Raw genomic sequence first — 17,772 nt, forward strand, 5'->3', positions numbered from 1 at the left:
TTGAGTATTTTATCCCAGGTATTTGTAGTGACAATCCACTGTGCTTACTTGAAGCTGCTGCTGCAGATGTCACTGTCATGATACAGGTCATGTATTTCTCTGAAGTATTTTGTAAAGATTTACATTTTCAAACCAGCTAGCTGCTTTGGGAAATCCACAGCTACTATCAGAGTTATTGTGAGATATGATGAGCAGATACCTTACTTTTTGAAGTTTCACTTACAGAAATGAAAGTGACCAACAGTTCTGAGCATTTCAATAGATTTCTAAAGCCACTGTTTTCTTCATGACCATTGGGTCACTAGATCATTGATAAGGATTTTAAAACACCAGTTCACTTTTGGATAAATAATATTTATATGGCTTTTTAATGGAGAAAAAAAATCTATTCTGATGAGATGACTTGCAATTTAAGTGCAGGTGTCTTACATCTGTGAGAATATTGCATGAGGCTTTATGCCCAATAGTGTGTATAGTGGAGCACAGAATGCATCCTTATGTTGACTACTATATAGTCACAAAAATATATCGAGTGCCATATGGAATTGGTTATTTTAGTGATTTTTTTTTTCTTAATGGAAAGACTTTAGAGAGAAAATCTGTTTGTAGAAAATTCTGATGAGCTTTTCCCTTTAATGAGTCCTTGCATGATTTAAAAACATGTTCCTTTCTGTAACAGGTTAAATTCATAGTGTTTCAGAGTTTTCTATGAAAAATGTGTGAAAGTGGGATACTCCAGAAGGGGGTAATGTATTTGCTGCAGCATCCCATGTTAGTATAAAAGCCACTAAAATAAAAAGCTTCTAAAATATTTGTACAAAGTAAACCATCTCCTAAAGAGACACTTAGAGACCAGATTTGTATGCCCAGGTGTTGAGAGCTCTTATCAGAGCTGTAGTAGAATAAGGCTCACATTTCTTGTTTTCATTTGAGAGAATATGACCTGAAGCAAGATTTCCTATGTCCTAAGTATGCATCTGAATAGATGGACATCAAATTTTTTTGTCTTATTCCTTTGACCGGAATTGCCACCCTCAGTAGTTGGGTGCTTTAATGGCAAGTTTTGGTATTTGTTGTCCCAGCAAAAAAAGTGTTTCCTTATTCTGAATCCACTCAATTTAATTAGTTTGTCCCTTCATATTTTCTATTACTAAGACACCATCAGAACATATTGTGCAGGTAATGCATACTGTGATTAATGTATAGTTTAACTCATCTATAGAGTGCTTTTAGCTAGTGCTTTCTGCTTTTACTTTAGATGCTAATTCATTTTAAAACCCTGATGTGTTCAAAGCAGAATTTGTGAACTTACCAATGTCCCACTTGGCTCATTCCTCAGGCAGCCATAAGAATTCCCACACGGGAGATTAAATCTTTTTTGTTTCATCCCAACATAGCTTTACCTAGAGCAATAAGGACAATTAAGCACTGCCCCCTCAAGACTCCTAAAGGTTTCCCTGACCCTGACAGGAGTATAACTATTCCCTTTGATGGGGAGGAAGACTGACTTGTGTTTCTTTCTCCTTTTACTCTTCCAATAGAACTGCAAAACACGATGCTCATATAGAGCAGCTGTAGAGATAGAGCAGGTGCTGTTGCCTGACTTTAATTAACTTTTTCTGTAGCAGCTTTATAAATAAGGTTATTTCCCCTCTCCTCCAGTAATGAGTTGACTTCTTATGATCCCCGTCTTGTTTTTAGCCAGCCTTTTTCAATTCAGTGGAATTTGGATCTGGACTGGTATGAGGCTTCTTATGTAGTCAGGTGGGATCTTTTGGATCAATGTGGATACTGGTTGATAGTATTCCACTCTTATAGTACAGGACCTGTGAGCTTTTTCCCTTTGATTTCTACAAAAAAGAAAATTATAGCAGTAGTAGTCTTCATTCATTATGCAGTATAGATGTTAAAGACTATTTGCACATTTAAATTAATACACAGATATACTGTTTGAAGGGGATTAATTAAAAAATAATCTTGATATATTGACAGATAAGCATAACTAAGAAAAATGGTAAACCGGAGTGAAAACCTCCTGGGAAAAACTGCCAGAACATGCTTTTGGGAAAATGCTCAGTCATATTATCATGCTATGCATAGCTTCTGTTTAAAAAGTTTTTGTGAATATGTATATACAATTTGAGATTAATATTCTTAGTGGTAGTCATTATATTTTCCACTATGTCAACATATTGCACTTTTAGACTCCTAAAAGGAATATTTTCCCATCCCAAATCTAGCTGCTTTTAAGGAAATCTGCCCTGGTGGAATGGGTTATACGGTTTCTGGCCCTCACAGAAACAAGCTATATCATCACCCTGCAGTTAGAGTACAGCCACCTGCCATTGGCAAGACCCCGATTACTCAGCCTGTTGCTAAAGGTACTTCTCCTCCACCTCTCCCAGCAAAGGAAGAGCCAGTGGAGGCACTGACCTTCTCACAGAAAAGTGAGACTGAGATGGCTGTACAAGAAGGTGAGAGTGGGGAAATTTAGTCTTTCTCTGTTTCTGTGCATGTGTCTTCATTGTGTCTTTGCATGGCAACTGTGGACAGTGCAGGGCTGAGAGGCACCACTCCCCACAGCAGAACATTCTGTGATAACCAGTGTGTTGCATCACGGGATTTACTTCTCACAGGTTGTGGGTAGGTCCTGCCAGATGCTGAGACCATGGAGAGAGAATGAGACTGCTTTAATCTCAATAATTTTTATGATCAGAAATAGTACATATTTGTTGTAAGACTTTCTAAAAAATTATATATATAGATATATAGATTAATGAATTCTAAAAAGGAAAACTGCAATGGAAAATAAGAATTCATATGAAATTCCTACCACTCCTTCCCAGATAAAAGGTCATATTTGTGGGGAAAAAAAACCCAAACCACTCTTATTTGTCTAAAGAAAATTTAAAACTTGATTTTGTTTTTCTTCAATAAATCCTTGCAGATTTGTTGGTGGCAAATTATACATCGTTATGACATTAGTTTACCTTTAAAGTGTTTACAGATGTTGATATCCCTTGGAAGGAACTGAAAAGGTTTAATCAGTGAGTTACCTATGTGCTTGTCAAATTGCTTCTGAGGAAGCAGGTAAACAATTAAGAAATCTACAAGGGAGCTGAACACTGAGTAAATAAACATTAGATTGTGTGTAGAATCTTATTCTGGTTTCAGGTTAGTTTTTAGACTTGCTTCAGGAACATCATTTCACATTTCCACTATTTTGGAATGAAGTTTGAGCCTGGATTTTTTGTGAGATGGCGACAACCACTTTCAAATGTGATAAAATATAAATTGTAATAAAATATTTTGTCAAAACTGATTAATTCTCTTTTTTTCTTTCTGATTTTAGTGGCAACTGCAGCTCCTGATCAGGTAAAACATGATGTAATTTAGCTAGGAATTATTAGATGGGATACAGAAAACTGGAAGGATTTAGAATTTATGATGAACAAACAAGTCACTGTGGACTTTTTCAAACCCTGAGGCAAAAAGAGCTCCTTGGTTATAATGTACAATAACAAGCAGATAGTGAGGTACAGGAAAGAGATTACTTTAACCTCTCTTAGAGACATTTGGTGGAGGGTGTAGTATATATCACTCTATCTCATTCTGGAGACTGTATTTTAAAGAGGATACTGAGAAATGCAGAGAATGTGAAGAAAAGACACAGGTACTAACAGCTAGAGAAAATAAATCAGAGAGAAACATCATTAAGCTCTGAAAAGCATTTGTGACACCTGTTTATGAGACTGGTATTAGTGCCTAAGTTAATTTTATTGCTTAGGGTGTCCTGTGTTCATTGGAGAAGAGCAAGTGTATATCTGTATTAAGTCCCCCATTCTGGAGGTTTCAGGTTCTCTGTGCTAGAGAGAATGGGATTTGTTGTGAATAATTGTAGCTGTGCTCCATTTAATTTTCCTACAGACTTAAAAACATCTTACATTTCTATGCAAATAAGATGATGGGTTCAGTATCTAAGAAGGAACCTTTCACAGTTGTCAGACACCTAGATGTGATTGTATACTTTTGTGTGATGCTGAACTGCATTCAAATGCTATTTGTAAACAATTAAAGACCAGAGAATGGGAGAATTATGGAATGACAAAGCCAAAGATACAATTAAAAACTCTAGGAAATGGCTGCTTCAAGTGAAATCAATGTTAAATTGTATGCTGTTGTATAAACATAGTATTTCATGTTCATTCAGATTTAAAGTGGTGGTGGTTAATGATCTGCTATCTAAAGCAGATTCTCATGTGGGAATTTTAGCAGTGTCTCAAGCCAGGAGTTTGTGGGTAGCTATGATTTAAGACAATGTTTCCAGAATGTTTCAGATTTTTTTTTATCATTCTAGGAATTGGCTTCCATTGATCAAGAAAAGCAGCCTTACCTAGAGCCTGGGCAGCCTCAGCTTTCTCCTGGAATTTCAACAATTAACCTGCATCCACAGTTTCCAGGTAACTTATTTTATCGTTTCTTTCAGTATGAGAGAGTACTTACGGTTCTTAAAAGAATGGGAAAATAACAATTCTAACAGAGGTTAATGAAAAAATTATTGGAGCTTCAAAAGCAATTTCTCCATGATCAAAAAAAAAAAAAAAATTGAAGCAGAAGTGGGAGAAATCGAGAGGTTGGCATTGGCTTAGTGACTTATTTAGGAGATAAAGACATATTTTTAGAAGGAGTGGTATCCACAGTGCCTAGCTTATTCACATGTGAATTCTTGAGGGTTGGGTGTTTTCAATGCTTTAAGATGGGTTTTTTGGATGCAATTGATTTCCATTCCATGTCACACAGTAGTGATTGAGAAAACATCCCCTCCTTTGCCTGTTGAAGTTGCTCCCGAAGTGTCTACTTCAAGTGCAAGTCAAGTTATTGCACCTACTCAAGTTACAGGTATTGTACTTCTCTTTTAGAACTGCAGTAAATTAAGAAAAGGCTGAGTTCTTGACACTATTGTTCTGTGCTGTTGCTGAATTACCATAGTGAAGATAAGGTGGTCGTAGAGCAAAAGGAATATTCTGGAGAAGGTGCAGAACAGCCCAACAATCAGACTACTACCAAGAGAGCCAGGCCCAGGTCCTTCTAGGATGTACCTGCTGTTTTTGTGTCCACAAGTAAAGGATAGAAGATAAAATTAATAATTCACCTCAGATTCAGTTCTGGACTTTCTTTGCAGATCTGCAAGGCAAGTCCAGAACTGAATACTTCTTGAATACAAGTCAGGTTGTTAGACAGTCTACATGTGTTTTCATGAAGTATAAATTATGATGTTCATTGAGGATGTAGAGTTTAAGGGATGTAGATCAGAATGTTCTACAAAAAGTAGGCGAGCCATTACTATAAGGTCTACTTTGAAACGTTCTTTTGATGTTTGTGCTTCATCCTTTTTTGATGTATTATAGTTGCCTCATCTACATCTATGTGTCACAAAGTGAAAATAACAGAAATGCAAGTAATGCACCTGCCATAGCTGAAATTTGTCTAAATGACAGCTGTATCAAAAAGATATCAAAAATTCTTTTGCTATACATTTAGAAACCAAAAGGTGAATGTCCTATATTTGTATACATGAGAGCATTACAGTTCACATTGGTTAGAGTGAACCAGAATGAACACAGGCTTTGAAATTATTTTAATATCCTGATAAATACTCTAAGATGCATTCTTGTATATTGTAGAGATATTTAGACCTACAAAGAGGTTTCCTGGTTTCCATTCAAAGTGAGAAATTTCACATACTTTAATAAAAAGTGATCTCTTCAAAATGGCTTTCATTTATGCAGGAATGGATTTTTGAGTTGATGCAGTGCACATGGGGTCTAAAGCTGTTTGTACAATTCTGTCAGTTAAATCCTCCTGAATATACTGTAAGAGTAGAGAAAGTATCCTGTCCATCTGTAAGTATTCAACTGCTGCCTTCAGTTTGCTGTAATTACAGTTTATCAATCCCATACAAAGGTTCAAATAGTTGTGATCATCAAACTAGAACTTGGAAGTCAGCTCTTCTGTGACTGTGCCCCATCTGCCAGCCAGCTCCCAGCTTCTTTACAAGGAGAGAAAGTTAACCTGCTGGAAGCTAACATCAGTTAGTAAAAAGAAAATAGAAATTTTCCATGTTCTGTTTTTTATTTCTTCAGGAAAATTAGTAGTTCTAGAAATTGCTGTGTGCTGTACATTAATATGTTGTTCAGAGATAATAAAGTAAAAATGTAGTAAGCTTTGTAGGACAAAATCCTAAACAGGATTTTAAAAACTGACTGCAACTCAAGCTGAGTTGTTTTTGAGTGCCTTATTTCTGTACTTTAAAATTTAGTTAAATTTAAATGTGACCTGTTTCTAAATTGTCTAGATAAACAATTCTTCTATACACTTAATTTCTTCTTTTTCAGGAAATACAGTTCCATACCACAGTATAACCTTAGTTTGTTGCGACTGAAGACAGTCATTAGTATTTTCTGCAGTAACACATATACTTCAGGAATTTCTAAAACTACTGTAAGGATTTAACATCCAATGCTGCCCATATCTGAATCTCCTTATCTTACAAAATACATCCAAGCCATTAGTAGATGAGTATCCTGTAAATCAGGACACCCACTGTAATCAGAAACTCATTGCAGTTATTTTCTTAATGTGCAATGCAAAGGTTGAGCCATATATATTTTTTTTTATTTTATCTTACCTTCATTGTACTTTAAATTTTATGTACTGATTTATAGATCTTGGATGGGACATAAGATTATGTCACTAGGAAAAGTGCAGGTGGTTTCTAGATTCTTCCAGATAAGGTATCCATTAGAGAAATTCAGGAGTTGCAAACTTGATTTACAGTTGTTTTCATGCCTGAGCTTTCTACTTGGATTATGGAATATTGTGCACTTACTGAACTATGTAAGTTTAACATTAAATTTCTTTGTTTGCTTAGAAATCAACGAATGTACAGTTAATCCTGATATCTGTGGAGCAGGACACTGTATTAATTTGCCTGTGGGATACACTTGCATCTGCTACAAGGGGTACAAACTTAATGATCAGCAGACGAAGTGCATTGGTATGAAATGATGCTTTCAAAAATCTGAAATAATCATGCTATTAAATGCCTGAAATGAAAAATCTGGTTAGGGGAAATCTCTACAGAGCAGTCAGGTGTTCTTTCCTCTGTTGAATGTTTCCAAACTACAAGGCATTTTTTTTCTATGCCAAATAAAACTTGCAAAGTAGTCTCTAATACAGCCTTCCAGCTGCTCTGCCAGTGTGAATTTAACTAAACTGAATGAAAATGTCTTCCATTGTGATGTGAGAGAAAAAGTGATATAGGCAGTCCATCTCCTCTCAGCTGTGTATCAGGTATCTAAAAGTTAGACTACTAGGAAGAAATACACTTCAGTTCAGAAAAAGAATGAATTTGTGCCTGTTTCTCACAATGATTTACCCAGCTACCAGCTCTGCAGGCAGACTAAGTCCAGGCATTTAGTTAGATCATTCCTTTCAGCCTGCTAGTGAAAAGAGAAAAGTATATCCTAAACAAACTCAGAAGCACAGTGAGAGATCTGCAAAGTAAGGTCTTCACCCCCTTTTAAGCTAGTAAATTCTAGATGATGATTCTCTGATGAGCATAAGACAGAGCACAAAGGGGTCCTACATGAGCCATTTCAGATTTGGAAGCAGCTATATTGGTATCTTTTCTTCATTCAGAGTATACTGGTTCCTCTGTAACTCGGATCAGAAAGAGTGTATTGTATCTACAGATTAAATGCTATAAAATGTTCATGACACCAAAGCTCAGTAGTATCACACTGTAACACATGCTGTCAGGTGCAACTGCAGTATTGAAAAATAAATTATGCAAAACAGCCAAATGGCAACTTAAAATGCCTTTACTTCGTCCAAATTTTATTAACGTTCCATGCTTGGAGCTTGTGCTTATGTTGCACACAGTGTAGTGATTTGAACTGTAATCATGTCACGTTCTTCAGGCCAATGCAATATTCTTACAGTCTAAGCCAATAAGAGCATTTTTCTCCAACCAAAACTATTTAATGCATATTTTTTTCATCTCTGAGAGAAAACATATATATCTTTTCAAATAGTTAAAGTAATTACAATATCAGTTCTTTTCAAATGCATGGCATAGAATGCGCAAAAAGAATAACAATTATATACTTTATTCTATAGTCTAATGTTTTCATTTCTTTTACAGATATTAATGAGTGTGATCAGGCACCACATCTCTGTTCCCTTGGACGCTGTGAAAATACAGAAGGAAGTTTCCTATGTATTTGCCAAGCTGGATTCATGGCCAGTGAAGATGGAACTGACTGCATTGGTAATAACTAGTCTCCTTTATAGAAAATAAAAATACCAAAATTATTCAGGAAGCAAAGCTAAACCCTCTTAAAGTCCCCTTTCCAGCTCTTTTTTCCTCAGTGTCAGTGGTACTGGACTGATTTCTGGAAGTATATTTCACTGTCTCTCGCCAGGTGTTGTGGTGAGCAAAGCTGATACAGCTGTTTAGCTGATACTCCTTTTCAAAATGTTTGTTTGTTGAAAAACAGTAATTTATTCAGTACATCATTATTTAGGAAAACTACCAATTAGTAAAAACACCTGCTGTGTAAAATAAAAATATTCAACACTCTTTCAATGAGTAGAAGCTGAAACAAACTATTTTTAAATACAGCTGCAAACAGCCACAGACTTCACAAAGCAACACAAACAGCCTGAAGGGGCTGTGGTCTGCCTTAGCTTAGTGCTGCCTTGGGCACTGCATACATGCAGCAACACACATTGTGTTTGAAGCCTGGTTTTCTATACCCTGTTTTTTTCTCAAATTCACTCTCTCTGTGATTATAAGCAGTGACGTGGCTTGCAAACAGCTTCAAAAATCCAAACTTAATACCTAGTGTTCAGTTAAAGCAGAGTTTTGAAGAGATGCAATAATTCAATGCTTTGATGGTGAAGCAGCTTCTCTTTTCTTTGTCATCTGCAGATTTTGATGAATGTTCAAGACCTCACACTTGTGGAGAAGGCTTTTGTATAAACATTCTTGGCTCATACAGATGTGAATATTGTGATAGTGGATACCAAATGAACAGGAGAGGGGAATGTGAAGGTAGGTTTGGACTCTTCCCTAGTGCCAATGATGATTGATACTGATAGCACTTCATTGCACCATTTATCAATAGCACAAAAACAGTGACAAACTACTCCTGTTAACATTCCCTGCTGTTCAACGGAGGCTTAGCACTGCAGCTTGAGCTGCAAAGGGACAAATCTTAGAGGGTGCAATCTTCAACAAGAAGCCTTTGTGAATACTCTTCAATCTTTGTTTTTATTTGGTGTCTGGAACTGCAGTTGAATTCCTGCTATTTAAATTTAAAATGCTGCAAATTAGTTCCCCCACTGTGTAAAGAACCATCTTGGAACAGCCATTTTATCATCTCTTGCCAAGGAATCACTAACTTCATTGTTAGTCCCTGCCTGCTTGCTAAGTTTTTGTAAAAAAAAAAAAGTTAATTTTCCATATATTATATCAGGTAGCAAGTGACAGGTTGACTTTTTAATATCTATATCAAGCAGATATTTCATGTAGCAGGAGATCCTAGCAAATCTGACCTTCAAAGCTTCACATTACTTTTTAGTGTGATATTTTTGTCTTTTTTTCCTGGAATTTTTTTCATTTTCAATTTTTTTATTTATTTAAATGTTTCACAGACTTTGATCTTAGAACTAGTCTTTGCAAATCTCTGTGACTAGGGAATCTGTAATTCAGTTATGGTAGAAATCAGACAATTACATCAAATTTGTTATTAAATAATGTGGTGGTAGTCCTCTATAATTTAACTTAACAAAATGTAATTTCTGAAACCAAATTCTCTGTTGAATTTTTTAAGGTTGCTTAAGGGGAAAATCCACCTACATTAATCCATCAAACCAAGGAAATTACACATTCAGGGAATCATTTCACCATGTCATCACTTTACTGGCAGATTTTTTATTTCACAAAAAACTGCCTTCCACTCCCTCCACAGTTCAAAAACAAAGGCAAGAATCCTCCAAGCTGCACACAATACAGTTCACTTGCACTTCCTCACCCCATCCTCATTCTGCCTTCAAGCTGTACTCACACAAGCTCTGTCACTGGCCTAGCCAGGGGAATGTAAAGAGTGCATATATGTTGCTGTAGAGTCTGTTGATTCTGTAGAACAGTGTTGTAGTCATAGCAGAACATCATTGCGTAGGATGAAGAATTCTTATAGAATCTTTTTGTGATTTTTTTATGCTTTTCCACATTTAGACTTTGACTAAAAATCTCCGGACCAAGTACATCATTCATGTTTTGAAGGCAGACACAGTTCAGACAGTTTTGAGAAGAAATTACAGCAGAAGTTTAATTTTCTTTTTTAATGAAATAAGAAAACCCCAAAACTCCCACAGTACTTTCAGGAGAAACTTTTGCAGGTCTGCATTATAGCAACTGAAGAAGCCTGTTGGTGTTTTTACGAGAAAGTATTCTAAGCTGGGCAATTGTGATTCTATGAAAAATTGTGATTTGCCTACATCCAGTGAGTTGTTTGGAGCTGGAATATTCAATTCTCCAAGCTTGGAGTATTGTCCAGTTAAATTATGGCTGTTGGGAGCTCTTTGAGTTTTGTGAGCTTTTTCTCAAAACTAGGAGTGAATTTCCTCCCTTTGACCTGTGCTCAAGCAGTCCTTAATTTCAGAAGACAAAACTGCTAGGCCTAGGGCAGGAGAAGGATGGAAGCTTAGGAAGCTGAGTTTAGAGGTGACTGACAATTTAATTAGTTCTGTGCACTGCATGAAGTATTTCATGGGAAAGATTATAATTATTGTGTAATTAAATACCTTATTATTAAATCATCTCACACATGTGAGCAGACTGCAAGGAGACTGCCTACACAGTTTTAATTCCAAAATTTCCTGATCATTGGTCACTTAACAGCAACTTGTCATTGAGTGTTGTTTTTTTGTTTGCAGTCTCCTCTAGATTGCATATGTTGGATGTATTCTGGGTTTCCTTGGGGCAGGATAAGAAGTTGTTCTTGCTCAGAGCCTTAAGATGAGTTCCATGACTTTTTCAGGACTTATCTGCTCTTGTCATGGTCAATCTAGGACCTTGCCTGATGCAGAAAGTCCCTCTTTCACCCTGAACATTGCCAGCCTCAGTGATGTGGCTTGTGCCTTCTTTCAGACAAAATTAACTCCTTACTCCATGTAAACCTCTTTGATTCTCATTCACACAATTATGTTTTTAGTCCCAATAGCACTTGCATGCTGAATAGCTCTACAATGTTGGAGAATACTAAACTGTGCTTTGCTTTTGGAAGGCAGTTACAATTTTACTGTTGTTCCAATGAACTTCTGAAATCTTACTATAGCAAGAACCTCAGGCACTTCAGTATGGTAAAGGAGTAACATAAGGAAAGTTATTTTTACCTGTGGTAGCCAGAAATCTGATATACTGTATGTTCTGGAAGACCAAAGATTTTTAGTATAGCAGAGTATTCAGATTCAGTTGCATGTATTATGAGCTACTGTATTTCTCAGAGATGCCCCTTCACTGGTATACATCTGTGTGAACTTGTTCTTTCCTGTGTCTCTAACAGATAAATTACACAACTCTTTAAATGCTTTAGTATCACAGGAGGAGAGTCAGAGTAACCAGATTATTGTTCAGTGTTCTGCTATGGCTTTGACCAGTTTTTCCTTTTATCTTCTCTTTTGAAGACATCGATGAATGCCTGACTCCAACTACCTGTCCAGATGCACAGTGCCTTAATACCCCTGGCTCTTACCAGTGTATTCCTTGCAGAGTGGGGTTCAGAGGCTGGAATGGACAGTGCCATGGTATGTTTAGTACTCTTTGTCTCTCTGCTTATAGTTCTTGTTCCGAGGTGCTGTTTTTCATATTCAATCAGTGTTGTGACCTGATGACAGCACTGTGCCCTGGGTCCCCATTTCTTTCAAGAATAACTGAAAATACGAGATTTTTGAAATTTATGTTCTCGGACATGGTATATAAGAGGAAATCTTGTTTTACTGTAGATAAATGAGTACTGAATCTAGACTACAAATGATATAATTACAAAATAAAATTCTTGAAATAGAAAGTATGGGACAGAAAGGGGATGTATTGTCAGTGAAATACTAGTAGGTGGTTGTTTGGAAATGGAAAGGCAAGTGAGTGATAATACATCAGTGTGACTCAGGTTTTTCAGTAGAATATGGGACTTTGCTCATGGAGCATTTTAATTAAACTTCTTTATTATCTGTACTTCTAGCAAAACGTTAGCATATCCTAAAGCCCCTTGTCTAACCTTAGGTTGGGGTTTAGGACAGATTTCACACATTTTACTTTTGTTGATTTGTTTGTAAATGTTAGATTAATTGTTTTTTTTTTTTCAAAATCAGTTTTGACTATTTGAAATAGAGGTGAGAAAGAGGAAATTAATCCATTGTGCGAAAAGAAATAATATTTTGCAGTTTTGGAGTGCCACTTTTTGAGACACTAACAGAAACTTACATTTAGCATCAGTTGTGAAGGATCTGCTGTCTGTTGCAAATACTCCTGCCCATGCCATGTAACACATGCCCTGTAATTTGTGATTGTTGGAATAACCATGTTGCCTAAACCGGTGTGCAGTAACATACACTGAGGGGGCGTTTGCATTACTGTTGTAGGGCAGATTGTCAGTGGCTTATTTTGTAATGGCTCCCAGTGCTGTGATTCGGTTCAGTTCACAAAGCAGTCCAAGAGTAGTGTTTGGTTGAAACAGCTCTGTTGGCTGGGATCTGCTGCAAGTGTGGTGCTGATCTAGGGATCAAGATTAGAGCCAAGTTGCAGTGAAGCAATGGCATGGCTGTCAGAGCCCCACCACCAATTTTGCTGTAGAGATTACACTGTTTTCAACTACCTTATCTTCTGAAGAAGTCATACTGTCTCAACAGATCTGCCATGTCATAGCTGCATATTTGGTCTTGTCATTTGACTTACTGTGGAGGAATGTATTTCTCAAGTAATTTCATGGATTTTAATGAAGTTGTAACAAGCTACGAAATGTCTGCAACAAATTAATGGGTTTCTTTTTGCACAAATTACTCCACATTGATTTTTGTTTTGTTCCTGCCCACCTGCCTGGATTCCTGATGCCCTTGCAAAGACCATGGCATATGTACTCTGTTAGAGTGCTCTTACTTAACTCTATTTTTTTTTTTTTTTTGCAAAATGTTGGCCTAATTTTGCCTTCTTTTCCAATATTAAGCTTCATTTCTGTACCTATTTATGAAAATAGCTTGGTTGAAAATTCCCTGGCATAACTTCCAGCTGTTTCATTCATGCTAACCAGGTTAATAGGAGGGAAATGAGGGAAGGCAGTTCTTTGCTCAGAGCTAAGTCATGTAAGGAATATGTCTTGGTTTAAAGAGATAATTTTTTTAATTGTATTACTGCATGTATCTTCCCTTTTTTTCCTTTGTTTTATGAAATGTTCTAAGCCTAGACATTCTTACTTCATTAGCGATGTGATCAGTCCGTTTTTTTGTTTATCCTAGGCTTACATCATGTTGGAAATGAGCTATACGTATTTTAGAAAACATAATGCAGACAATTTTTCTTTTATCTGTAGTTCTACAGCATGGCACCATTTAAATACACCAAAAAGGAAAATATTTCCCATTATCTGTGAAGGGTATTTAAATCCATTGTTCCATACATTTATTTGTTTCTCCTGTTAGTTAGATCAGTTGCAGCTCTTCTGACTTTCCACAGTGCTGTTTTCAGTATTTTTTTACCTCACTTCATTTCTCTGCCTGTGCTTTATGCCATAGAAAATCTAGTGTAACAATCCTACAGATGGATCTTTGATGCCATTTATATTGTAATCTTGCTGAATTTAAAGCCAGGAACATAGCCATTTCTGTTTCATTAAGCCAAGTCAAACAGTTCACTTCAAACTTGGGTAGACTATATTGAATTGGAGTTTAGGTGGGAATGTTCAATGTATGTTGGAAGAAATGGAAAAGGACACCTCCACAGCCTGCCTCCTCATTGTCTTGAAATTGTCACTGTCCCAGGCCCCTCAGTGCATTTATGTTGTACAGGGACTATTTGAATAATTGGTTTTTAAGTTACTTTCAACCACTGATTCATTTTTATTCAATTTTTCTCTCTGCACACTTTTGCATTCAAATAAATTCATATATCATTATGTGTCTAGAGCACACTTCTGTGTATTGATGAAGAAATTTAAAAAATAGGTTGACAAAACTTTCTAGATCACTTCATCCTTGTGGATATCACTGTGGTGGGTTTTGAAGCTGCATGGTTAACTATCAATATTCAAATTGTACAGTTTTAAGGATCCTGTTAGAAGATACCAAAACTAATACAGAGGTAACCAGAGCTAATCCAAATACTTCTAGCCCTACTGTAGGGAGCGCCAACAGAATCAGTTATAATTCTGGATTTCATCTCGAAAGATTGAAATTCTGTTCCTGGCTTTTCTGTTGGTTCTATGGGGAAGTTTCTTGATCTTTGAATGCCATGCAAAAATCAGATCCAGTATTCCAGATTTTTTTGACAAGCAGCTTGGAGATGAAAATGAATCTGTAAGAAGCAGTTTTGTTGTTTGGTTGGAAATTTGTGTGCTTGAATTGGGTTCTCTGTGTTTGAACAGATTCTTCAGTTAGAGCATTGGATATGTACATTGAGAGCAAAGATTGTGTTTTGTAGAGCAAACACATTTTGCAACAGTAGTGAGCTGAGAAATAAGCCTTGGAGAAAGGAATAAGGAGTAACACCTACTGAATGCCATAGCACAGCACCTGTGGATCTGTGCTGTCACCTCTCCGAGGGTGTCACTTCTGCTCGGCCAGGCTGCAGCAGGACATCTTATTTACAGAGCTAGAGGCTCAAGTAAGGAGCTGAGAGTTTTAGGTCAGTGGGAATGTGGATGGTAATGGTGATTTTCGTGTGTCTGGGGGAAAGATGGCTTTTGCCAAAGGCGGGTGGTACAGGAGCTTGCCAAGAACCGTGCCTCTAAATACATGTCAGGAAAATAGTTACTGCACATATTTACAGTAGCTAATAAGGGTTATGGTGATGACTTAAAGGTGTTGAATCTTCCAGCTCCCCCTGTGCCACAGCTGTCTAAGTGGCTCAAGTGCATCAAATACTTAGCTGATGGGTTTTGTGTGCTTTTTTTATGCTGATGGGGTTTGTGTGCTTTGTGGTGGCAAAAGACAAGATAATTGGGAGTAATGTGATTTCTGGCACATAAAACCAAAGAAAGGGTAGTTCTTTTCCTGCATCAGTGAAGATAAAAAAATACAGCATTTTTCCATAAAACAAGGACGTGTGGTGACTACTGCAACCCTGAAATAAATAAAATTTGAAAACTAATTTTTTTTTTCTTTGAAAACCACTGCTAGAGGAAGACCAGTAACTGTTATTTTAGAATACAGAACTAATTCTGGCTGGATTTATAGCAAAATATGTTTCTTATTTTATTTTTATGTTTGCTTTTTGCTTTGTTGATTTATACAAATTGCATTCAGAAGGAATTCTTGAAAATTACTATTAAGTAGCAACACAGCAATTTTCATGTTGGCTAAAGAAAGTGGCCCATTTAATTAATGCCTTTCAGAGAAGGATGCAAGTAGATGTCTATGGTATACCATATAGGAAATAAAAGCTGCTTTCAAGTCCTTCTAAAGAAACGATGGTTTGTAACTAGGAAGAGAGATTTTGCACAATCCAGTTAAGTTCCTTGATGAGTATATAGAGCAGCCTTACAAAGGGACCTGTATGAAGTGCTAAAATCCGATTGAAATAAATTCCTCAGGAATAATAATCATGCTTATGATATAATTTTAATATATTCCCAAGCTCAACTGAAAGGTGGTTGTACCCCAGTTAATTTCTTGCACTTTCTTTCTATTCACAGACATAAATGAATGTCAGTATGACAATCACTGTACAAACGGACGCTGTGAAAATACAGAGGGATCCTTCAGGTGTTTTTGTGCCCAGGGTTTCAAACTCTCTGCATCAAAGGATCAGTGTGAAGGTAAGAAAGAATATTATAAAAATTCATAAGTTTGCACTTACCTTTTAGATAATATTTTTAATATTTTTTTTAATCTTGCTTTTAAATGTACAACACTGATGCTAAAAACACAGAAATGTAAGAATGTGTATTTGCATTTTATGGTTTATATGATCACATTGTAGATCTTGACATGTGTTATAAAGTCAGTCAAGAACATGTGGTAATATTTATATTGCTACACTGGAATTTTTGCAAAATCCATGGCATATCTGGCATTTCAGAGGTTTAAGGAAAGTGGCTTTTGCTTTTCTTTCTTTATTTCTTTTTTTTCTACCATGTGGTTGAGCAGAATCAAAAAGCCTAGCCTACTCCCCTTTGGAGCCCAGCAGTATCAGTTACACTGAGCGGTTAACCCTGCCAGCACTGGTGTCTCTGTATTTCCAGTAGTGTACTGACCGAGAGAGAGCTTGGTGGTGTATTTCTAGGAACAGTTCCTGTACCTCCAAAATGTCAGTTTCCCCATTTCTTCCATATCTAAAATTCCCATCAGGACTGCTCCAGTGGAAAAAAATTAGGTCTAAAGTTAGAGTGAAGTAGTCTGAAGGAGAACCTAGATCATGTACAGGACGTATGAATATTCCTCTCCTTAACTAGAGGGTACTTTAAACTTTTCCCTAATGGTGAAAATCTGGGACAGTGTCTCCAGACTGTGGAAGTGCACAGAAACTTACCTGTTTCTTGTCAGATGTTGGATTTCTTTCTTTTTCATTTTCCTTAGCCTTCCCTAAGTATTTCTGTACAGCACCAAACACTTTCAGACTTCTGAGTGCTAAAAGTAATATAGTAAAACTAAATGATCATTCAAATATAAATTTGTCGGGAAATTTGAAACAAAACATCAGTGTAAGTTAAGTGTCTTGAGTGAGTTAAATGTGCTGTTCAGGACACACAGCAGACTGATCTTGGGGAAAATATGTAGACAAAATTTGACTGCTTCCTCTGAGCCTTTCATGGAAAAGAGCCCTTGCCAAGCTGAGCTGGCATGTTCTTCTTAAAGTGCACCCTTCTAAAGTAAGGTCCTGTACACATGCTCAGTGCTTCATGGAGCCCCACAGATTCCAGTGATCCTTAAATTCTAAACTTCTGTGGTTGCAAGGAACCGTTACTTAAGAGGTTAGACTGTACAGCCATAACACAGACCTGAAAAACCTCATTGAGTAACATTCTCCTGTTTGAATTGAAGTGTATTGCGAGAAAGACATTCAGCTGTGCCAAAATGCTAGAAGTGACCAAGAACTCGCCATGTCAATTTAAATACTGCTTCTTAATAGATATTTTACAAATAACAGAGGGAAAATAGGCTTCCTAGCTCAAACAAGGCACGTGCTGTGTTCTGAATTCAAACTGCCACTCGCCTCCAATACTTTGAGTTTTCCATAGGAAAATGTAAGTTTGTTGTTCAAATCCATTTGTTAGCTCAGGCTGACCTCAGTTTACGAGAACTGAAACACAGAGGGATTAGCAGTGTTGTGGAAGCAAAGAGACATTTCCCCACTGGTAGATGATTAATACTGCTACAAGGCAAGAATTTTAAGGAGCCTTAACTTAATAGGGGATTAGCCTGTCAGTGTGCATCTGAAAACCACACCCTGTTAAAAGGTGGTGATCCTGCTGGAAAGTATTTTGTGGGTTTTGC

The 17,772-nt window shown here is 36.8% G+C and overlaps 1 protein-coding gene across 3 annotated transcripts in view; it reads left to right on the top strand.

Annotated features, from left to right (window-relative positions):
- Positions 1–17,772, top strand: part of LTBP1 (latent transforming growth factor beta binding protein 1) — a 188,567-nt gene that overhangs the window by 123,490 nt on the left and 47,305 nt on the right. The window contains exons 12-20 of one of the 3 annotated variants that reach the window (XM_031504314.2): positions 2,241–2,474; positions 3,353–3,375; positions 4,358–4,460; positions 4,801–4,899; positions 6,932–7,057; positions 8,207–8,332; positions 8,996–9,118; positions 11,755–11,874; positions 15,972–16,094. In XM_031504314.2, coding sequence (XP_031360174.2) covers positions 2,241–2,474; positions 3,353–3,375; positions 4,358–4,460; positions 4,801–4,899; positions 6,932–7,057; positions 8,207–8,332; positions 8,996–9,118; positions 11,755–11,874; positions 15,972–16,094 — 1,077 coding nt within the window. The remainder of the gene's footprint in view (positions 1–2,240; positions 2,475–3,352; positions 3,376–4,357; positions 4,461–4,800; positions 4,900–6,931; positions 7,058–8,206; positions 8,333–8,995; positions 9,119–11,754; positions 11,875–15,971; positions 16,095–17,772) is intronic. The other 2 variants (XM_077782059.1, XM_077782060.1) reach the window with 2 other exon arrangements.

This window comes from Lonchura striata, chromosome 3, assembly GCF_046129695.1.
Source record: "Lonchura striata isolate bLonStr1 chromosome 3, bLonStr1.mat, whole genome shotgun sequence".
Classification (NCBI taxonomy): Eukaryota; Metazoa; Chordata; class Aves; order Passeriformes; family Estrildidae; genus Lonchura; species Lonchura striata.